The sequence below is a fragment of the Schistocerca cancellata genome, chromosome 5, assembly GCF_023864275.1.
Source record: "Schistocerca cancellata isolate TAMUIC-IGC-003103 chromosome 5, iqSchCanc2.1, whole genome shotgun sequence".
In the NCBI taxonomy this organism is placed as follows: Eukaryota; Metazoa; Arthropoda; class Insecta; order Orthoptera; family Acrididae; genus Schistocerca; species Schistocerca cancellata.
The window spans coordinates 46718228-46734174 of NC_064630.1; the positions used below are offsets into that span (position 1 = coordinate 46718228).

The 15947-nt window shown below is 42.3% G+C and overlaps 1 protein-coding gene across 1 annotated transcript in view; it reads right to left on the reverse strand.

Moving 5' to 3' along the window:
• LOC126188359 (lachesin-like) overlaps positions 1-15947 on the reverse strand; it is a 724055-nt gene that overhangs the window by 215071 nt on the left and 493037 nt on the right. The window contains exon 5 of the mRNA XM_049929958.1: positions 10066-10197. Within this exon, the coding sequence (XP_049785915.1) occupies positions 10066-10197 (132 nt within the window). The remainder of the gene's footprint in view (positions 1-10065; positions 10198-15947) is intronic.

Sequence of the window (15947 nt, forward strand, 5' to 3'; positions counted from 1 at the left end):
GCGTTCGTGCTGGACGTACAGACCGTGTGAGACGACGCTTCATCCAGTCCCAAACATGCTCAATGGGGGACAGATCCGGAGATCTTGCTGGCCAGGGTAGTTGACTTACACCTTCTAGAGCACGTTGGGTGGCACGGGATACATGCGGACGTGCATTGTCCTGTTGGAACAGCAAGTTCCCTTGCCGGTCTAGGAATGGTAGAACGATGGGTTCGATGACGGTTTGGATGTACCGTGCACTATTCAGTGTCCCCTCGACGATCACCAGTGGTGTACGGCCAGTGTAGGAGATCGCTCCCCACACCATGATGCCGGGTGTTGGCCCTGTGTGCCTCGGTCGTATGCAGTCCTGATTGTGGCGCTCACCTGCACGGCGCCAAACACGCATACGACCATCATTGGCACCAAGGCAGAAGCGACTCTTATCGCTGAAGACGACACGTCTCCATTCGTCCCTCCATTCACGCCTGTCGCGACACCACTGGAGGCGGGCTGCACGATGTTGGGGCGTGAGCGGAAGACGGCCTAACGGTGTGCGGGACCGTAGCCCAGCTTCATGGAGACGGTTGCGAATGGTCCTCGCCGATACCCCAGGAGCAACAGTGTCCCCAATTTGCTGGGATGTGGCGGTGCGGTCCCCTACGGCACTGCGTAGGATCCTACGGTCTTGGCGTGCATCCGTGCGTCGCTGCGGTCCGGTCCCAGGTCGACGGGCACGTGCACCTTCCGTCGACCACTGGCGACAACATCGATGTACTGTGGAGACCTCACGCCCCACGTGTTGAGCAATTCGGCGGTACGTCCACCCGGCCTCCCGCGTGCCCACTATACGCCCTCGCTCAAAGTCCGTCAACTGCACATACGGTTCACGTCCACGCTGTCGCGGCATGCTACCAATGTTAAAGACTGCGATGGAGCTCTGTATGCCACGGCAAACTGGCTGACACTGACGGCGGCGGTGCACAAATGCTGCGCAGCTAGCGCCATTCGACGGCCAACACCGCGGTTTCTGGTGTGTCCGCTGTGCCGTGCGTGTGATCATTGCTTGCACAGCCCTCTCGCAGTGTCCGGAGCAAGTATGGTGGGTCTGACACACCGGTGTCAATGTGTTCTTTATTCCATTTCCAGGAGTGTAGATCGGAGTCGTACGACGAACCTATCCTTTAGGACAGTGCAGCGGAATTTGTCGTTAATACTCTATGGCAGCTGAAAATTGACGTGAGTGAATTTGCTAACAGCTCGGCATCGTCAACAGCGTCTCCCCTGGGTTCGTAATCATACCAGTCGGACATAGACGACTGGAAGACTGTGGATTGCTCAGACAGGTCCTGATTTCAGTTGGCAGGAACTGATGGTAGGGTTAGAGAGTGACGCAGTGCCCACGAAGCCATGGACCCAGGTTGTCATCAAGGCACTGTATAAGCTGGAGGTGGCGCCATAGCGGCGTGGGCTGCGTTCAACATGGAATGTACTGAGTTCTCCAGGTACAGTTGAACCAATAATTGCCTGGGAATGGTTATGTTCGTCTACTTTTAGACCACATGCAGCCATTTATGGACTTCAGGTTCCCAAACAACGATGGAAGTTTAGTGGATGACAATGCGCCCTGTCACCGGGCCACAACTGTTCGCGATTGGTGTGAAGAACATTCCGGAGAGTTCGAGCGAATGATTGGGCCCCTCAGGTCACCTGGTCACCCGACAGGAATATCGAAGATTTATTGGACATTGTGGAGAGATCAGTTCCAGCTCGAAACTCTGCAACGGCAACACTTTAGCAATTATGAAAGTATATAAAGACAGTTGTTGTTGTTGTTATGGTCTTGAGTCCTGAGACTGGTTTGATGCAGCTCTCCATGCTACTCTATCCTGTGCAAGCTTCTTCATCTCCCAGTACCTACTGCAACCTACAGCCTTCTGAATCTGCTTAGTGTATTCATCTCTTGGTCTCCCCCAACGATTTTTACCCTCCACGCTGCCCCCCAATGCTAAATTGGTGATCCCTTGATGATTCAGAACATGTCCTACCAACCGATCCCTTCTTCTGGTCAAGTTGTGCCACAAACTTCTCTTCTCTCCAATCCTATTCAATACTTCCTCATTAGTTATGTGATCTACCCATCTAATCTTCAGCATTGTTCTGTAGCACCACATTTCGAAAGCTTCTATTCTTTTCTTGTCCAAACTATTTACCGTCCATGTTTCACTTCCATACATGGCTACACTCCATACAAATACTTTCAGAAATGACTTCCTGACACATAAATCTATGCTCAATGTTAACAAATTTCTCTTCTTCAGAAACGCTTTCCTTGCCATTGCCAGTCTACATTTTATATCCTCTCTACTTCGACCATCATCAGTTATTTTGCTCCCCAAATAGCAAAACTCCTTTACTACTTTAAGTGTCTCATTTCCTAATCTAATTCCCTCAGCATCACCCGACTTAATTCGACTACATTCCATTATCCTTGTTTTACTTTTGTTGATGTTCATCTTATATCCTCCTTTCAAGACACTGTCCATTGCATTTAACTGCTCTTCCAGGTCCTCTGCTGCCTCTGACAGAATTACCATGTCATCGGCAAACCTCAAGGTTTTTATTTCTTCTCCATGGATTTTAATACCTACTCCGAATTTTTCTTTTGTTTCCTTTACTGCTTGCTCAATATACAGATTGAATAACATCGGGGAGAGGCTACAACCCTGTCTCACTCCCTTCCCAACCACTGCCTCCCTTTCATGTCCATCGACTCTTATAACTGCCATCTGGTTTCTGTACAAATTGTAAATAGCCTTTCGCTCCCTGTATTTTACGCCTGCCAGCTTTAGAATTTGAAAGAGAGTATTCCAGTCAACATTGTCAAAAGCTTTCTCTAAGTCTACAAATGCTAGAAACGTAGGTTTGCCTTTCCTTAATCTTTCTTCTAAGATAAGTCGTAAGGTCAGTATTGCCTCACGTGTTCCAGTATTTCTACGGAATCCAAACTGATCTTCCCCGAGGTCGGCTTCTACTAGTTTTTCCATTCGTCTGTAAAGAATTCGTGTTAGTATTTTACAGCTGTGGCTTATTATAAAGACAGTATGGCTCACTATTTCCGCAGGGAACGTCCAGTGTCTCGCCGAGTCAGTGCCACGTCGAGTTTCTGCACTAACCCGGATAAATGAGATCCGACCCAATATTAGGATGTATCCCATGGCTTTCCTCACCACAGTATATACAGTGAAGATGAAACCACTGCAGTGGTTTCAGGATCATAGATACTAACGCATCGATCAATGGAAACGCGTTGCTTTGTCACATGAACCGCGTTTCTTGTTTACAACAGATCGATGGTCGTACAAGGAAGCGCCTTCGTATAAGCGAACGACTGCTAAAAGCATGCACCGAGCTGTGGACGCAGGATCGTGTAAGTAGTGATAAGCCATGAGTGACATTGACGTCGACTACCATGGGAACTATGGTGGAAATCGAAGACCTCACGCTAGCTATACACTACATTAGCAGGCCGCTGTGGCCGAGCGGTTCTAGGCGCTTCAGTGTGGAACAGCGCGACTGGTACGGCAGCAGGTTCGAATCCTGCCTCGAGCATGGATGTGTGTGATGTCCTTAGGTTAGTTAGGTTTAGATAGTTCTACGTTCTAGGGGACTGATGACCTCAAATGTTAAGTACCGTACTGCTCAGAGCCATGTGAACCATTTGAACCAGCACTACGTTAACATCATCATAGATCACCTGTATCCCTTCATGTCTGACGTTTCCCCAACGGTGATGTCGTCTTCTAGCGGGATACCTGTCAGTGTCACAGGGCTTAAACCGTGCTAAAGTGATTTGGAGCGGGATATCTCTGAAAACCTTGACTTTGGGACGCAGTATCGCTTTCACATCGCCTTCAGCAGCTGGGCAAACCCAATGTTAAGCAGCTGGTCAAAATGTCTTCACTCAACAGTGCAGCTCTTTGTCTGATATTTGAGGTTAACGAGCTTTTCTACACGAGTGAATCGACAGCATGACAAATGAGTTGCTAAGTAAAATCTACATTTTCGGTGAATACGAAGACACTTTGCAGTCTCTACAAGGTCTTACAGTGTGTATATCGTAATACACTGTTATAAAAAACTGTTTTATGGAACTAATGGCTTTAAGCAAAGGTATGGTTTCACTCACACTTCACAAACAGAATGCGAGAGGTTGTGCTGAATAATTCAGACAACATCGGAAAGGCACAAAATTTTTAGCGACTGGGGTAAAATCACAAAGAGAGTCCCACATGATTCAGTTGTGGGTCCACTCCCATTCCTTACATGTTTGAATGACCTACTTAACTTTCAGCAGACAACATTGGTTCCTTTCCAGACGATATTTCTGTTATAATAAATTCAATTACAGAGAAAGATATAGAAGAGTCTGTAAACGATATTTTCCAAAAAAGTATTAAGTGGTCTTTGGAGACGGACTCTTCCTAAATTTTGTAAAAACACAATATATTCATTTCTGTACAACAAATAGATTCATACCAACATCTAATGGAGCACATGAGTAGGAGTCAGTAAGCAGGATAGACTGCTCCAAACTTTTGGGTGTCCGTACTCATGAAAATTTGAACTGGAAGAAGCATATTACTGGGCTTCCAAAGCAATTAAGTTCACCTACTGGGGCTCTTCGTATAATTGCTAATCATGGAAACAAACCTATCTACCTCCCCACATATTTTTCATGTTGTTGTTGTGGTCTTCTGTCCTGAGACTGGTTTGATGCAGCTCTCCATGCTACTCTATCGTGTGCAAGCTTCTTCATCTCACAGTACCTAATGCAACCTACATCATTCTGAATCTGCTTAGTGTATTCATCTCTTGGTGTCCCTCTACGATTTTTACCCTCCACGCTGCCCCCTAATACTAAATTGATGACCCCTTGATGCCTCAGAATATGTCCTACCTACCGATCCCTTCTTCTAGTGAAGTTGTTCCACAGCTTTCTCTTCTCCCCAGTTCTATTCAATACCTCCTCATTAGTTATGTGATCTACCCAAATAATCTTCAGAATTTTTCTGTAGCACCACATTTCGAGAGCTACTCTCTTCTTGTCCAAACCATTTATCGTCCATGTTTCACTTCCATACATGGCTACACTCCATACAAATACTTTCAGAAATGACTTCCTGACACTCAAATCTATACTCGATGTTAACAAATTTCTCTTCTTCAGAAACGCTTTCCTTGCCATTGCCAGTCTACATTTTATATCCTCTCTACTTCGACCATCATCAGTTATTTTGCTCCCCAAATAGCAAAACTCCTTCACTACTTTAAGCGTCTCATTTCCTAATCTAATTCCCTCTGCGTCACCCGACTTAATTCGACTACATTCCATAATCCTCGTTTTGCTTTTATTGATGCTCCTCTTATATCCTACTTTCAAGACACTATCCATTCCGTTCAACTGCTCTTCCAAGTCCTTCGCTGTCTCTCACAGAATTACAATGTCGTCGGCGAATCTCAAAGTTTTTATTTCTTCTCCATGGATTTTAATACCTACTCCGAATTTTTCTATTGTTCCCTTCACTGCTTGCTTAATATAGAGATTGAATAACATCGGGGAGAAGCTACAACCCTGTCTCACTCCCTTCCCAACCACTGCTTCCCTTTCATGTCCCCCCTCGACTCTTATAACGTCCTTTATGAGCCATCATTAAAGCTGTCAGTGGCTTCAGTGGAGTTCAATACGCATCTATAAATATTTTTGATCATTTTCTCAGTAACATAAAATGTCTGACAGGTAGAAAAGCAAATATTAAATCTAATTTAAAATAATTTCTCCTGGACTTCTCCTTTTATTCCGTTAACTAATTTCTACTTCAAAACTTGTGGCCATTAAAAAAAAACCTAGCTTTTAAGCGTCAGTTTCACGAGTAGGAATGAAATCATAATGTGTTCATTGATGTTAAGAGTAATTGTCATTTCTGTAAAAGATCTCATTCAAATGACCAATGGGACATGTAACTAACTAATTTGTGTTTTGCTTGAGGAGAGATACTAAAATACAAGATACGTGAAAATAATTCTTCCGTTTTCGCAAGATTACACGTTCTACATGAAAGAAGGTAGAATTATACAGCGAATTATACCTTTCGTATAGAAAGTAAATGTCACCTTGTCACCAACCGAAAGTTATAGTTTTATGTAGTTTATAACGCCGGAAATGCATATCCTCCTATTTCCATCTATTGCACTGCAAATTTTTTCCTTATTTTGTTACCTGAAGATATAACATTTCTGTGTATTTGTATATTGTAATTGTTTTACTATTTGTATATATATGCATTTATGTCGACGTATAATTGATTTGCTTTTTGACTATTATTTGTAGTTATACGCTGGGTCTGGCCTAGGGCAAACTATACTATCGAACGAATACATCGATAGGTCGTGTGGAGAACGAAAGTGTTTAGGATCTTTGGAAGTGTTAACTCTGCCTCGTGGAGCACGGGCAGAGCAGAGGGAGTCTGGCTTGGGTGGTGCAGTGGAGCAGGTGTGTTGTGTGAAGCTCCCGCGAGTTGCCACACTTTCGGGGTTTGGCAGCATGTAATTGCGCTCGACTTGCGATGATAGTTTCTGACATGGTGTCGTGGACGGGAAGCATTAGCTGGCGCACATCAAGAGCCCGTTTCGTCTGGTGACCGTGTCGAGAAGAAGGCGCGCCAACATCCAACTTCTGCAACAGCGACGGCCGACGTTGAGTGACTGTCGCCACCTCCTCGATCGACGGCTTCAAACCTTCAATCAGACAACAAGGAAGACTGAAAACACGTAAAGTATTAGAACTGTATGGCAGACCTCAGCTTTTCAAACTTTTAAAATTGCTGCATCACAAAATGACAGCAACTTAGCATGAACGTTTGTTGCTCATTGTCCCAATTGCATTACCAAGCAGGGTCCCTTCCTTTCCCGGTATGAACCCGAGTGTCGTTGAAATTCAAACGCCAGCATTAAAGTAATATAATTCGATTACACTGCTTTAATTTCAAAGTTCAGTTAAGGTATTCGTAGCTGGCTACAATATTCAGATTACACAAGCATAAATGAAGAGTGTGAGTTTTGTTACCGTATTTTAGCTTACCTGTGACTGCAGCTCAGCTTGGTACGTACTAAATTTTACTACTGTTAATTGTTCAGAATCATTTAATTCAAGTTCAAAGTTAAATCCCTTATTTCTAAATTGCGTAGATTCAAGTAGCTTTTGAAATGATTGTTGAGGTAGTCCAAGACTAACCGTATTTTACTGAATTTCGATGTGCTTCAGAAAGAAAGCTCACTATTAACTTCAGTCAGTAAATTAACTTTCGATTTTCCTGTTTTATTAATTCTTTTACTAAATTAAGTCAGAGTGTAGCGAAATTTATTACTTCTGACAAACTTTCAGTTTTCACACTACACGTGTCAACCTTCAGTTGCCACGCTTCTAGTGCTAATTATATGTGTAATAATCTTTCTTTTTCAGTCACTATAGTAATTGTCCTTAGGACTGGCGACTGTAATTTCCCCAAATCTCAAATATCTAATTACCGCTAGTTAATTGTTAACGTAACGGCCGCACATTTACTTTCTTTATTAACTTTACCCCTTTTCAAAATTAATTTCCACATGTTTCATCAGCATTTTTCCTTTCATTTAGATGTAACCCTTTCCTCCCTCTTTACCGACAGATTAACTTCGGTGACGATTGCTTTTCCCAAATTTCCGTTAGGTACACGCGGTTTAATTTTTCACTGTCATTAAGGTCGATAAGTGAGGGGGAGGTTACAAGTTGGCAGTATGGGGCTCCCTGGTGAGGCATAGTTGCTCGCGCGCTGGTTCACTGCCTAATGTGGATCAAGTCGACGCGATGAGACAGGAAGTAAAGACGTTTTGCGTTCATCAGTTTAACCATTTAGCTGCTCAACTGCTCGCAACGTACACAGTGTGTTCTCAAACTATTCGTGCATATCTTGAAACTGAGGGAGTCAAAATTTTTCAGTCTTTATTTCTACTTTTACTATAGCAAACAACAGAATAAAGAACTGAAAACCGGTTGTTTCAGAAACAGCTTCTTTTCAACAGTTTTAATACCCAGTTTAAACTGAAACTGGAAAAAAACACCGATATGACGAAAACCCGTTGTTTCAGCTGTAACCGGACACCCCTAATGCATATCACACACATACACACACACACACACACACACACACAAAAGGACTTTCTGAAATACGTTTTTTTTAATTTTATCTAATTTTAAAAACCACACCAATTAAACATGTTCAAAGTACACACTATTTTAAAAAAGTATTGGCGAGGTAAATACAGAATACGTCGTCCGGGCAGTCGCTCGTGTGCTCAACGCTATGTGGTGCCCAGTACGACCGGCACTGTGACGTAGAGGTGCGCAATATTAGGGCGCACTCAGCAGTGGAAGGGTCAACAGGTGCAAGTCAGGTACAACTGCTTGCAAGAGCAGCCTGAATTACTGTTTACCTAAGTGTGTCACCTTCCAGTAATTTCGTGTGAAGTGCGACGCCACGCAGTAATAGCAGGGAAAACTGTGTAACTCCAGACACGTTCGCTAAAGAATGGCACGAGTTTCAGTATCGTCTCGATGCTGTCGTGTATCCCGTGGAAGAATGGAGTAGATCAAAAGTTTTATCCTAAACGTAACTTTACAACGAACCGCAAGCACCATCTATCTGTTTTGAAAATAAAATCTTTATAATGTTAAGGATAAGTTAAAATTCGCTCCAAATTTATATCATCAGTTATGTGGAAGACTGGCGGAAAACTGCTCGCATCGGAGCACAAAACAGGCGAATATGGTCCCGTTTAAAAGACTGTGGCTTGTAAACTCTGGTACCAGCTTTCTCATTTTACCATCCTTTGCATCTTCAAAAATTTCCATATGAAAAGAAATGAATGAAACAAGAAAATATTGAGAGTTTACTTGTTTGAAATAGATCAAAAGTAAGTTTTTATATTAGACCGAGTACGAAAATTTTGCATGTGCTTGTGCGCTACAAATTGGGATTCCCATAACCCTTCTGATGATAACAGGCACACTTTATATTTCTCCAGGCTATGCTATTTTATAAACTACGATTTCACTTCAAGTAGCATTTGAAGTGTACAGTTAGGGTAACTTTGAACTTCTGTGTCTCGGAGACGGATAAAGATACCAAGAAAATTTTCAAGATTGTTAGAGATGAGGGTCTCAGGAATATGTTGTAAACAGTGCAGCCATTTTCTGTGCGTAGCAGTCTTGCAATCCGCGGTTTCGTTTTGATATACAAAAAACCATGTGTCGCGGGTGTTTCTCGTTAACGGATAAGGGTTTTTGAAAACGAGAAGATGGCACTTGTACATAAATGCCTAGAGAATATGACGTTAAAATTTGAGCAATATGCTGTCGGCGAAGAGATGGTGGAAAACGCTTTTTTAGTGTTTTCTCAGGAACCACCTCTGAACTAAATAGTGCCTACTTAAACCCATTAAGGCACACCATAGGTCACATATAACGCAAAAAGAACCAGTGGATCTGATCGATTTGCCTAACCTGGAGGGAGTGTGTGATATTCAAACTTTGTCACTGGATAGTTCGAGTAAGATGATTCTTCTGTTCGGTATACAAATAGTCCCTAACGCCGGGGCAATGCAATACACTTGAAATTCTCCTTCTGTCATCAACAGCACTCTATGTATGACCGTGGAAAAATCCGGTTTTTATGTGCAGCGTTTTGGAACATACCCGTAGCGCATGCTGTCACAGGCGAACCGATGTAGCCTTGCGAAATAAGCTGAATCATTTTGAACGCTCTGTACATGATTGTAGAAAGTTTCGTCTCCCCTTTTTTGTGACGGTGTTAATAAAAATGCATGGGGTAAAATAACAGAAAATTTAGAGACAACACGGAGGATAACGATGACGACAGTCGTGGCAACAAGAAACCCGAAAGGTAGGACTGTTCTGTAAATAAAGCACAAAATGGTTATTTTCTTATGAGCGACGCGCTGGATTCTAGCAGGACGGCTGGTACTTACAGAGCACCGTGACGGGGAACCTCTTGCTGACGGACGGCGGGATCCCGTTGGAGGCGATGCACAGGTAGACCCCCATGTCGCTCCGCTGGACGCCCGTCAGCATCAGGGTCTCGCCTTCGAAGTAGAGCACACCTGTGAGGGAAGGAGAAAGCGAATGTGTGACAACAGCGAATGCAGCGCTGACGTTGCTCCTGAGACTAAAATTTCCTGTAAGTTTGGATTACTTTGGGCGACTAAGTATCAGAGGAATTGCAAACATCCTCAGCTAGCAAAAACCATCAAAACGGATACAGTGATTGGTAAACACAGGGCTGTCCAAAAATGAACGAAAAATATATCTATTCAAAAAAGGAGATAAAAGTTCACTTGACTCCTTCCTGAGAGACAATCTCTTATCCTTCTAAATTAACAACGTAAGTGTAAAACAGATGTGGCTTGAATTCAAAGAAATAATATCGGCAGCAATTGAGAGATTTATACCATATAAATTAAGCTGATTCTCCTTGGTACACAAAACGGGTCAGAACACTGCTGCAGAAACAACGAAAAAACATCCCAATTCAAACGGAAGAAAAATCTCCAAAACTGGCGATCTTTTACAGAAGCTCGAGATTTATCGCGGACTTCAATGCGAGGTGCTTATAATAGTTTCTACAACGAAACTGTCTCGAAACCTGGCAGAAAATTCTAAGAGATTCTGGACGTATGTGAAGTATGCTAGCGGCAAGACAAAATCAATGCCGCCTCTGCGACGTAGTAATGGAAACACTGTCGATGACAGAGCTGTTAAAGCAGGGTTACTAATCAAGCCTTCCTAAGTCCTTTCACTTAAGAAGATGAAATAAATATTCCAGTATTCGAATAAAGAACAGCTGCCAACATGAGTAGCTTAGGGGTAGATATCCTCGGAGTAGTGAAGCAACTTAAGTCAATAAAAGCAAGTCTTCGGGTCAAGATTGTATACCAATCAGCTTTCTTTCAGAGTATGCTCTATTCTTAACAATCATATACATCGGCTTGCCCGACGAAAGACCAGTTCCCAAAGAATGGGAAGTTGCGCAGGTCACACCCATCTTCAAGAAAGGCAACAGGAGTAATCCACTAAATTACAGGCCAATACAATATGCGTCGATGTGCAGCAGGATTTCGGAACATATATTGTGCTCTAAGATTATCAATTATCTCGAAGAGAACTGTCTGTTGACACATTGTCAAGGCCCATTTAAAAAAACATTGTTCTTGTGAATCACAACTAGCTCTTTATTCACACGAAGTGTTGAATGGTATCGACAAAAGATTTCAAATTTACTCCCTATTTCTAGATTTCTCGAAGTGTTTTGACATTGCACCTCACAAGAGGTCACAGTTCATAGTAATTGACGTGAATTCATAGAGTAAAACAGAAGTGCTCTCTGGCGTACCCCAAAGAAGGGTTACATACCCTCTGTTGGTCCTTATCTATATAAACGATTAGGAGATAATCTGAGCAGTCGTCTTAGATTTTAGGCAGACGATGATGTCATTTATCGCCTAGGAAAGTCATCAGAAGATAAAAACCAGGTGAAAAACCATTTAAATAGGATATCTGTAAAGTGCGGAAGTTGGCAATAGGCACTAAAAAATGGAAAGTGAGAGGAGATTCACACGAGACAAAAAAAAAAGAATCCGTTAAATTTCGGTTACACGATAAATCAATTAAATTTGAAGGTCGTAAATTCAACTAAGTACCTAGGAATTACGATTACGAAGAACTTAAACGGGAAAGAACCCATGTAAAATGCTGTGAGGATGGCGAACCGAATACTGCGTTTCATTGGTAGAACACTTATTACATGCAACACGTCTACTAAAGAGACTGCCTACATTATACTTGTTCTTCCTTTTTGGAACACTGCTGCATGCCGTGGGGTCCTTAACAGGTAGGATTAACGGAGTACAGCGAGGAAGTTCAAAGAAGGGCAGCACTTTTTGAATCATCTAGAAATAGGGGACGGAGTGTCACGGAAGTGGTAAAGGAGTTCGGGTGTGCATCATTTGAACAAAAGTATTTCTGCAATTCTCGTGGAAAATAGTGTTTTCTTTAGTACTTAAAACAGACATAAACTGTCTTTACCGCGAGAAACTTTTATTTTTGTGGTTACATTTCCGGTCAGATTTCGACCATCTCCAGATCTTTCACCATGATGGTAGGCGATGGTGGTGAAGGAAGCAACTGTTACGACTCCACGAATGTCATCTGGTCAGCTGTAAGGTCTGAAGATTGTAAAAAATAAATAAATAAAATAAAATAAAATAAAGCCCTGACAGAAACTGGTAGCCACAAAAATAAAGGTTCCTTGCGGTCAAGACAGTTTATCTTCACTTGTTGAGGCGGGTTCTGCTCACAAAATTTGAATCATATAGTGTTTCCTGAGAATGCGAAAATATTTTGTTGACACCGACCTACATAGGGAGAGATGATCGTCATAAAAAAATAAGGGAAATCAGAGCTGGCACGGAAGGATGCAGGGTTTCGTTTTTTTTCCGCGCGCTGTTGAAGAGTAGAATAACAGGGAATTATCGTGAGCGTGGTTTGATGAACCCTCTGCTAAGCACTTAAAGAGTAATTTGCAGAGCAGCCATGTAGGTCTGGGTGTAGATGAAAGTGGATGTCGTTGACATTCTAGAAATTTTCAGAACAAACCATTAACTTGGACCACGAGCACTGAATGAAAAATAGAGCTCCACATTGATCACTAAGGTTCAAATGGTTCAAATGGCTCTGAGCACTATGGGACTTAACATCTGAGGTCATCAGTCCCCTAGAACTTAGAACTACTTAAACCTAACTAACCTAAGGACATCACACACATCCATGCCCGAGGCAGGATTCGAACCTGCGACCGTAGTGGTCGCGCGGTTCCAGACTGTAGCACCTAGAACCGCTCGGTCACACTGGCCGGCAATCACTAAGGTTCACACCATCAAGAGCCAAGCTAAGCTCATTGGGAGTTACAAATCGTGCAGCTAGGTATCCACTCTTAAAGAATGCTCATAGGATCTTATTGCAGTAAGCGGGTGGTGAGAACTGATGGAATGTGTAGGCGTACAACAAAATGTGAAATAGGCTGCCCTCGACGTTATCGCGAAACTGTCTATTGTTTAAGGCGAAGCCGTAGATACTGCGGTAATATGTTTTATAAGTACGAAAAATGCGATTATCCAGAAGCTGAATTTGTCCAGTGGTTCCAGATGGCATGAACTGCAATGTCACACATTTTTCGGAGGGGTACGTTGCTCTAAAGGAGTAAGATTTTTATACGCAAACCAGGAATCTAGTAAAAGCATCTTATTTTGACCATCTATCGGCCAAAAGCAGCGCTCATACCATATTTGTAGTTGTATGACGCCCATTTTGCCGTCCTTGCTTGCTGCGACGCAGAAATCTTCCGTACTGCCCCAGCAAGGACAATAACGTGAGACTGAATCGTAGGGGGCAGAGCACCTCTAACGTCTTTCAGCACAGTAGATAAGCCTCCTACCAATTTACCATCCAGATTAACACTCAGCATAATTGTATACGAATGCGTGAAGGCATTACTGTTAGTTGACGTTGATATTAATTTCCTGGTAGTTCTGATTTCTTTTTCAAATCCCCATTGGTCGGAGCTGAAGACAGATTTCATACTGAACGATGGGATAGATTTGTTTATCTCATTTACAAATTTTCGTGCCGATTCCACAGTGTAATTAACGCTTTGTTTGAAATTTCGTTTCCTAACGTCTTGAAGAAATGTGTGATGAAATAAAAGATATTATTCAGATTGTGAAGGGAGACAAAAATTTAATAGTGATGGGTGACTGGAATCCGAGTGTAGGAAAAGGGAGAGAAGGAAACGTAGTAGGTGAATATCGATTGGGGCTAAGAAATGAAAGAGGAAGCCGCCTGGTAGAATTTTGCACCGAGCACAACTTAATCATAGCTAACACTTGGTTTAAGAATCATGATAGAAGGTTGTATACATGGAAGAACCCTGGAGATATTAAAAGGTATCAGATAGATTATATAATGGTAACACAGAGATTTAGGAACCAGGTTTTAAATTGTAAGACATTTCCAGGGACAGATGTGGACTCTGACCACAATCTATTGGTTATGACCTGTAGATTAAAACTGAAGAATCTGCAAAAAGGTGGGAATTTAAGGAGATGGGACCTGGATAAACTGAAAGAACCAGAGGTTGTACAGGGCTTCAGGGAGAGCATAAGGGAACAATTGACAGGAATGGGGGAAGGAAATACAGTAGAAGAAGAATGGGTAGCTTTGAGGGACGAAGTAGTGAAGGCAGCAGAGGATCAAGTAGGTAAAAAGACGAGGGCCAGTAGAAATCCTTGGGTAACAGAAGAAAAATTGAATTTAAATGATGAAAGGAGAAAATATAAAAATGCAGTAAATGAAGCAGGCAAAAAAGAATACAAACGTCTCAAAAATGAGATCGACAGGAAGTGCAAAATGGCTAAGCAGGGATGGCTAGAGGACAAATGTAAGCATGTAGAGGCTTATCTCACTAGGGGTAAGACAGATACTGCCTACAGGAAAATTAAAGAGACCTTTGGAGATAAGAGAACCACTTGTATGATAATCAAGAGCTCAGATGGAAACCCAGTTCTAAGAAAAGAAGGCAAAGCAGAAAGGTGGAAGGAGTATATAGAGGGTCTATACAAGGGCGATGCACTTGAGGACCATTTTATGGAAATGGAAGAGAATGTAGATGAAGATGAAATGGGAGATACGATACTGCGTGAAGAGTTTGACAGAGCACTGAAAGACCTGAGTCGAAACAAGGCCCCCGGAGTAGATAACATTCCATTGGAACTACTGAAGGCCTTGGAAGAGCCAGTCCTGACAAAACTCTACCATCTGGTGAGCAAGTTGTATGAAACAGGCGAAATACCCTCAGACTTCAAGAAGAATATAATAATTCCAATCCCAAAGAAATCAGGTGTTGACAGATGTGAAAATTACCGAACAATCAGTTTAATAAGCCACAGCTGCAAAATACTAACACGAATTCTTTACAGACGAATTGAAAAACTAGTAGAAGCCGACCTCGGGGAAGATCAGTTTGGATTCCGTAGAAATACTGGAACACGTGAGTCAATACTGACCTTACGACTTATCTTAGACGAAAGATTAAGGAAATGCAAACGTACGTTTCTAGCATTTGTAGACTTAGAGAAAGCTTTTGACAATGTTGACTGGAATACTCTCTTTCAAATTCTAAAGGTGGCAGGGGTAAAATCCAGGGAGCGAAAGGCTATTTACAATTTGTACAGAAACCAGATGGCAGTTATAAGAGTCGAGGGACATGAAAGGGAAGCAGTGGTTGGGAAGGGAGTAAGACAGGGTTGTAGCCTATCCCCGATGTTATTCAATCTGTATATTGAGCAAGCAGTAAAGGAAACAAAAGAAAAATTCGGAGTAGGTATTAATATCCATGGAGAAGAAATAAAAACTTTGAGGTTCGCCGATGAGATTGTAATTCTGTCAGAGACAGCAAAGGACTTGGAAGAGCAGTTGAACGGAATGGATGGTGTCTTGAAGGGAGGATATAAGATGAACATCAACAAAAGAAAAACGAGGATAATGGAATGTAGTCGAATTAAGTCGGGTGATGTTGAGGGTATTAGATTAGGAAATGAGACACTTAAAGTAGTAAAGGAGTTTTGCTATTTGGGGAGAAAAATAACTGATGATGATCGAAGTAGAGAGGATATAAAATGTAGACTGGCAATGGCAAGGAAAGCGTTTCTGAAGAAGAGAAATTTGGTAACATCGAGTATAGATTTAAGTGTGAGGAAGTCATTTCTGAAAGTATTTGTATGGAGTGTAGCCATGTATG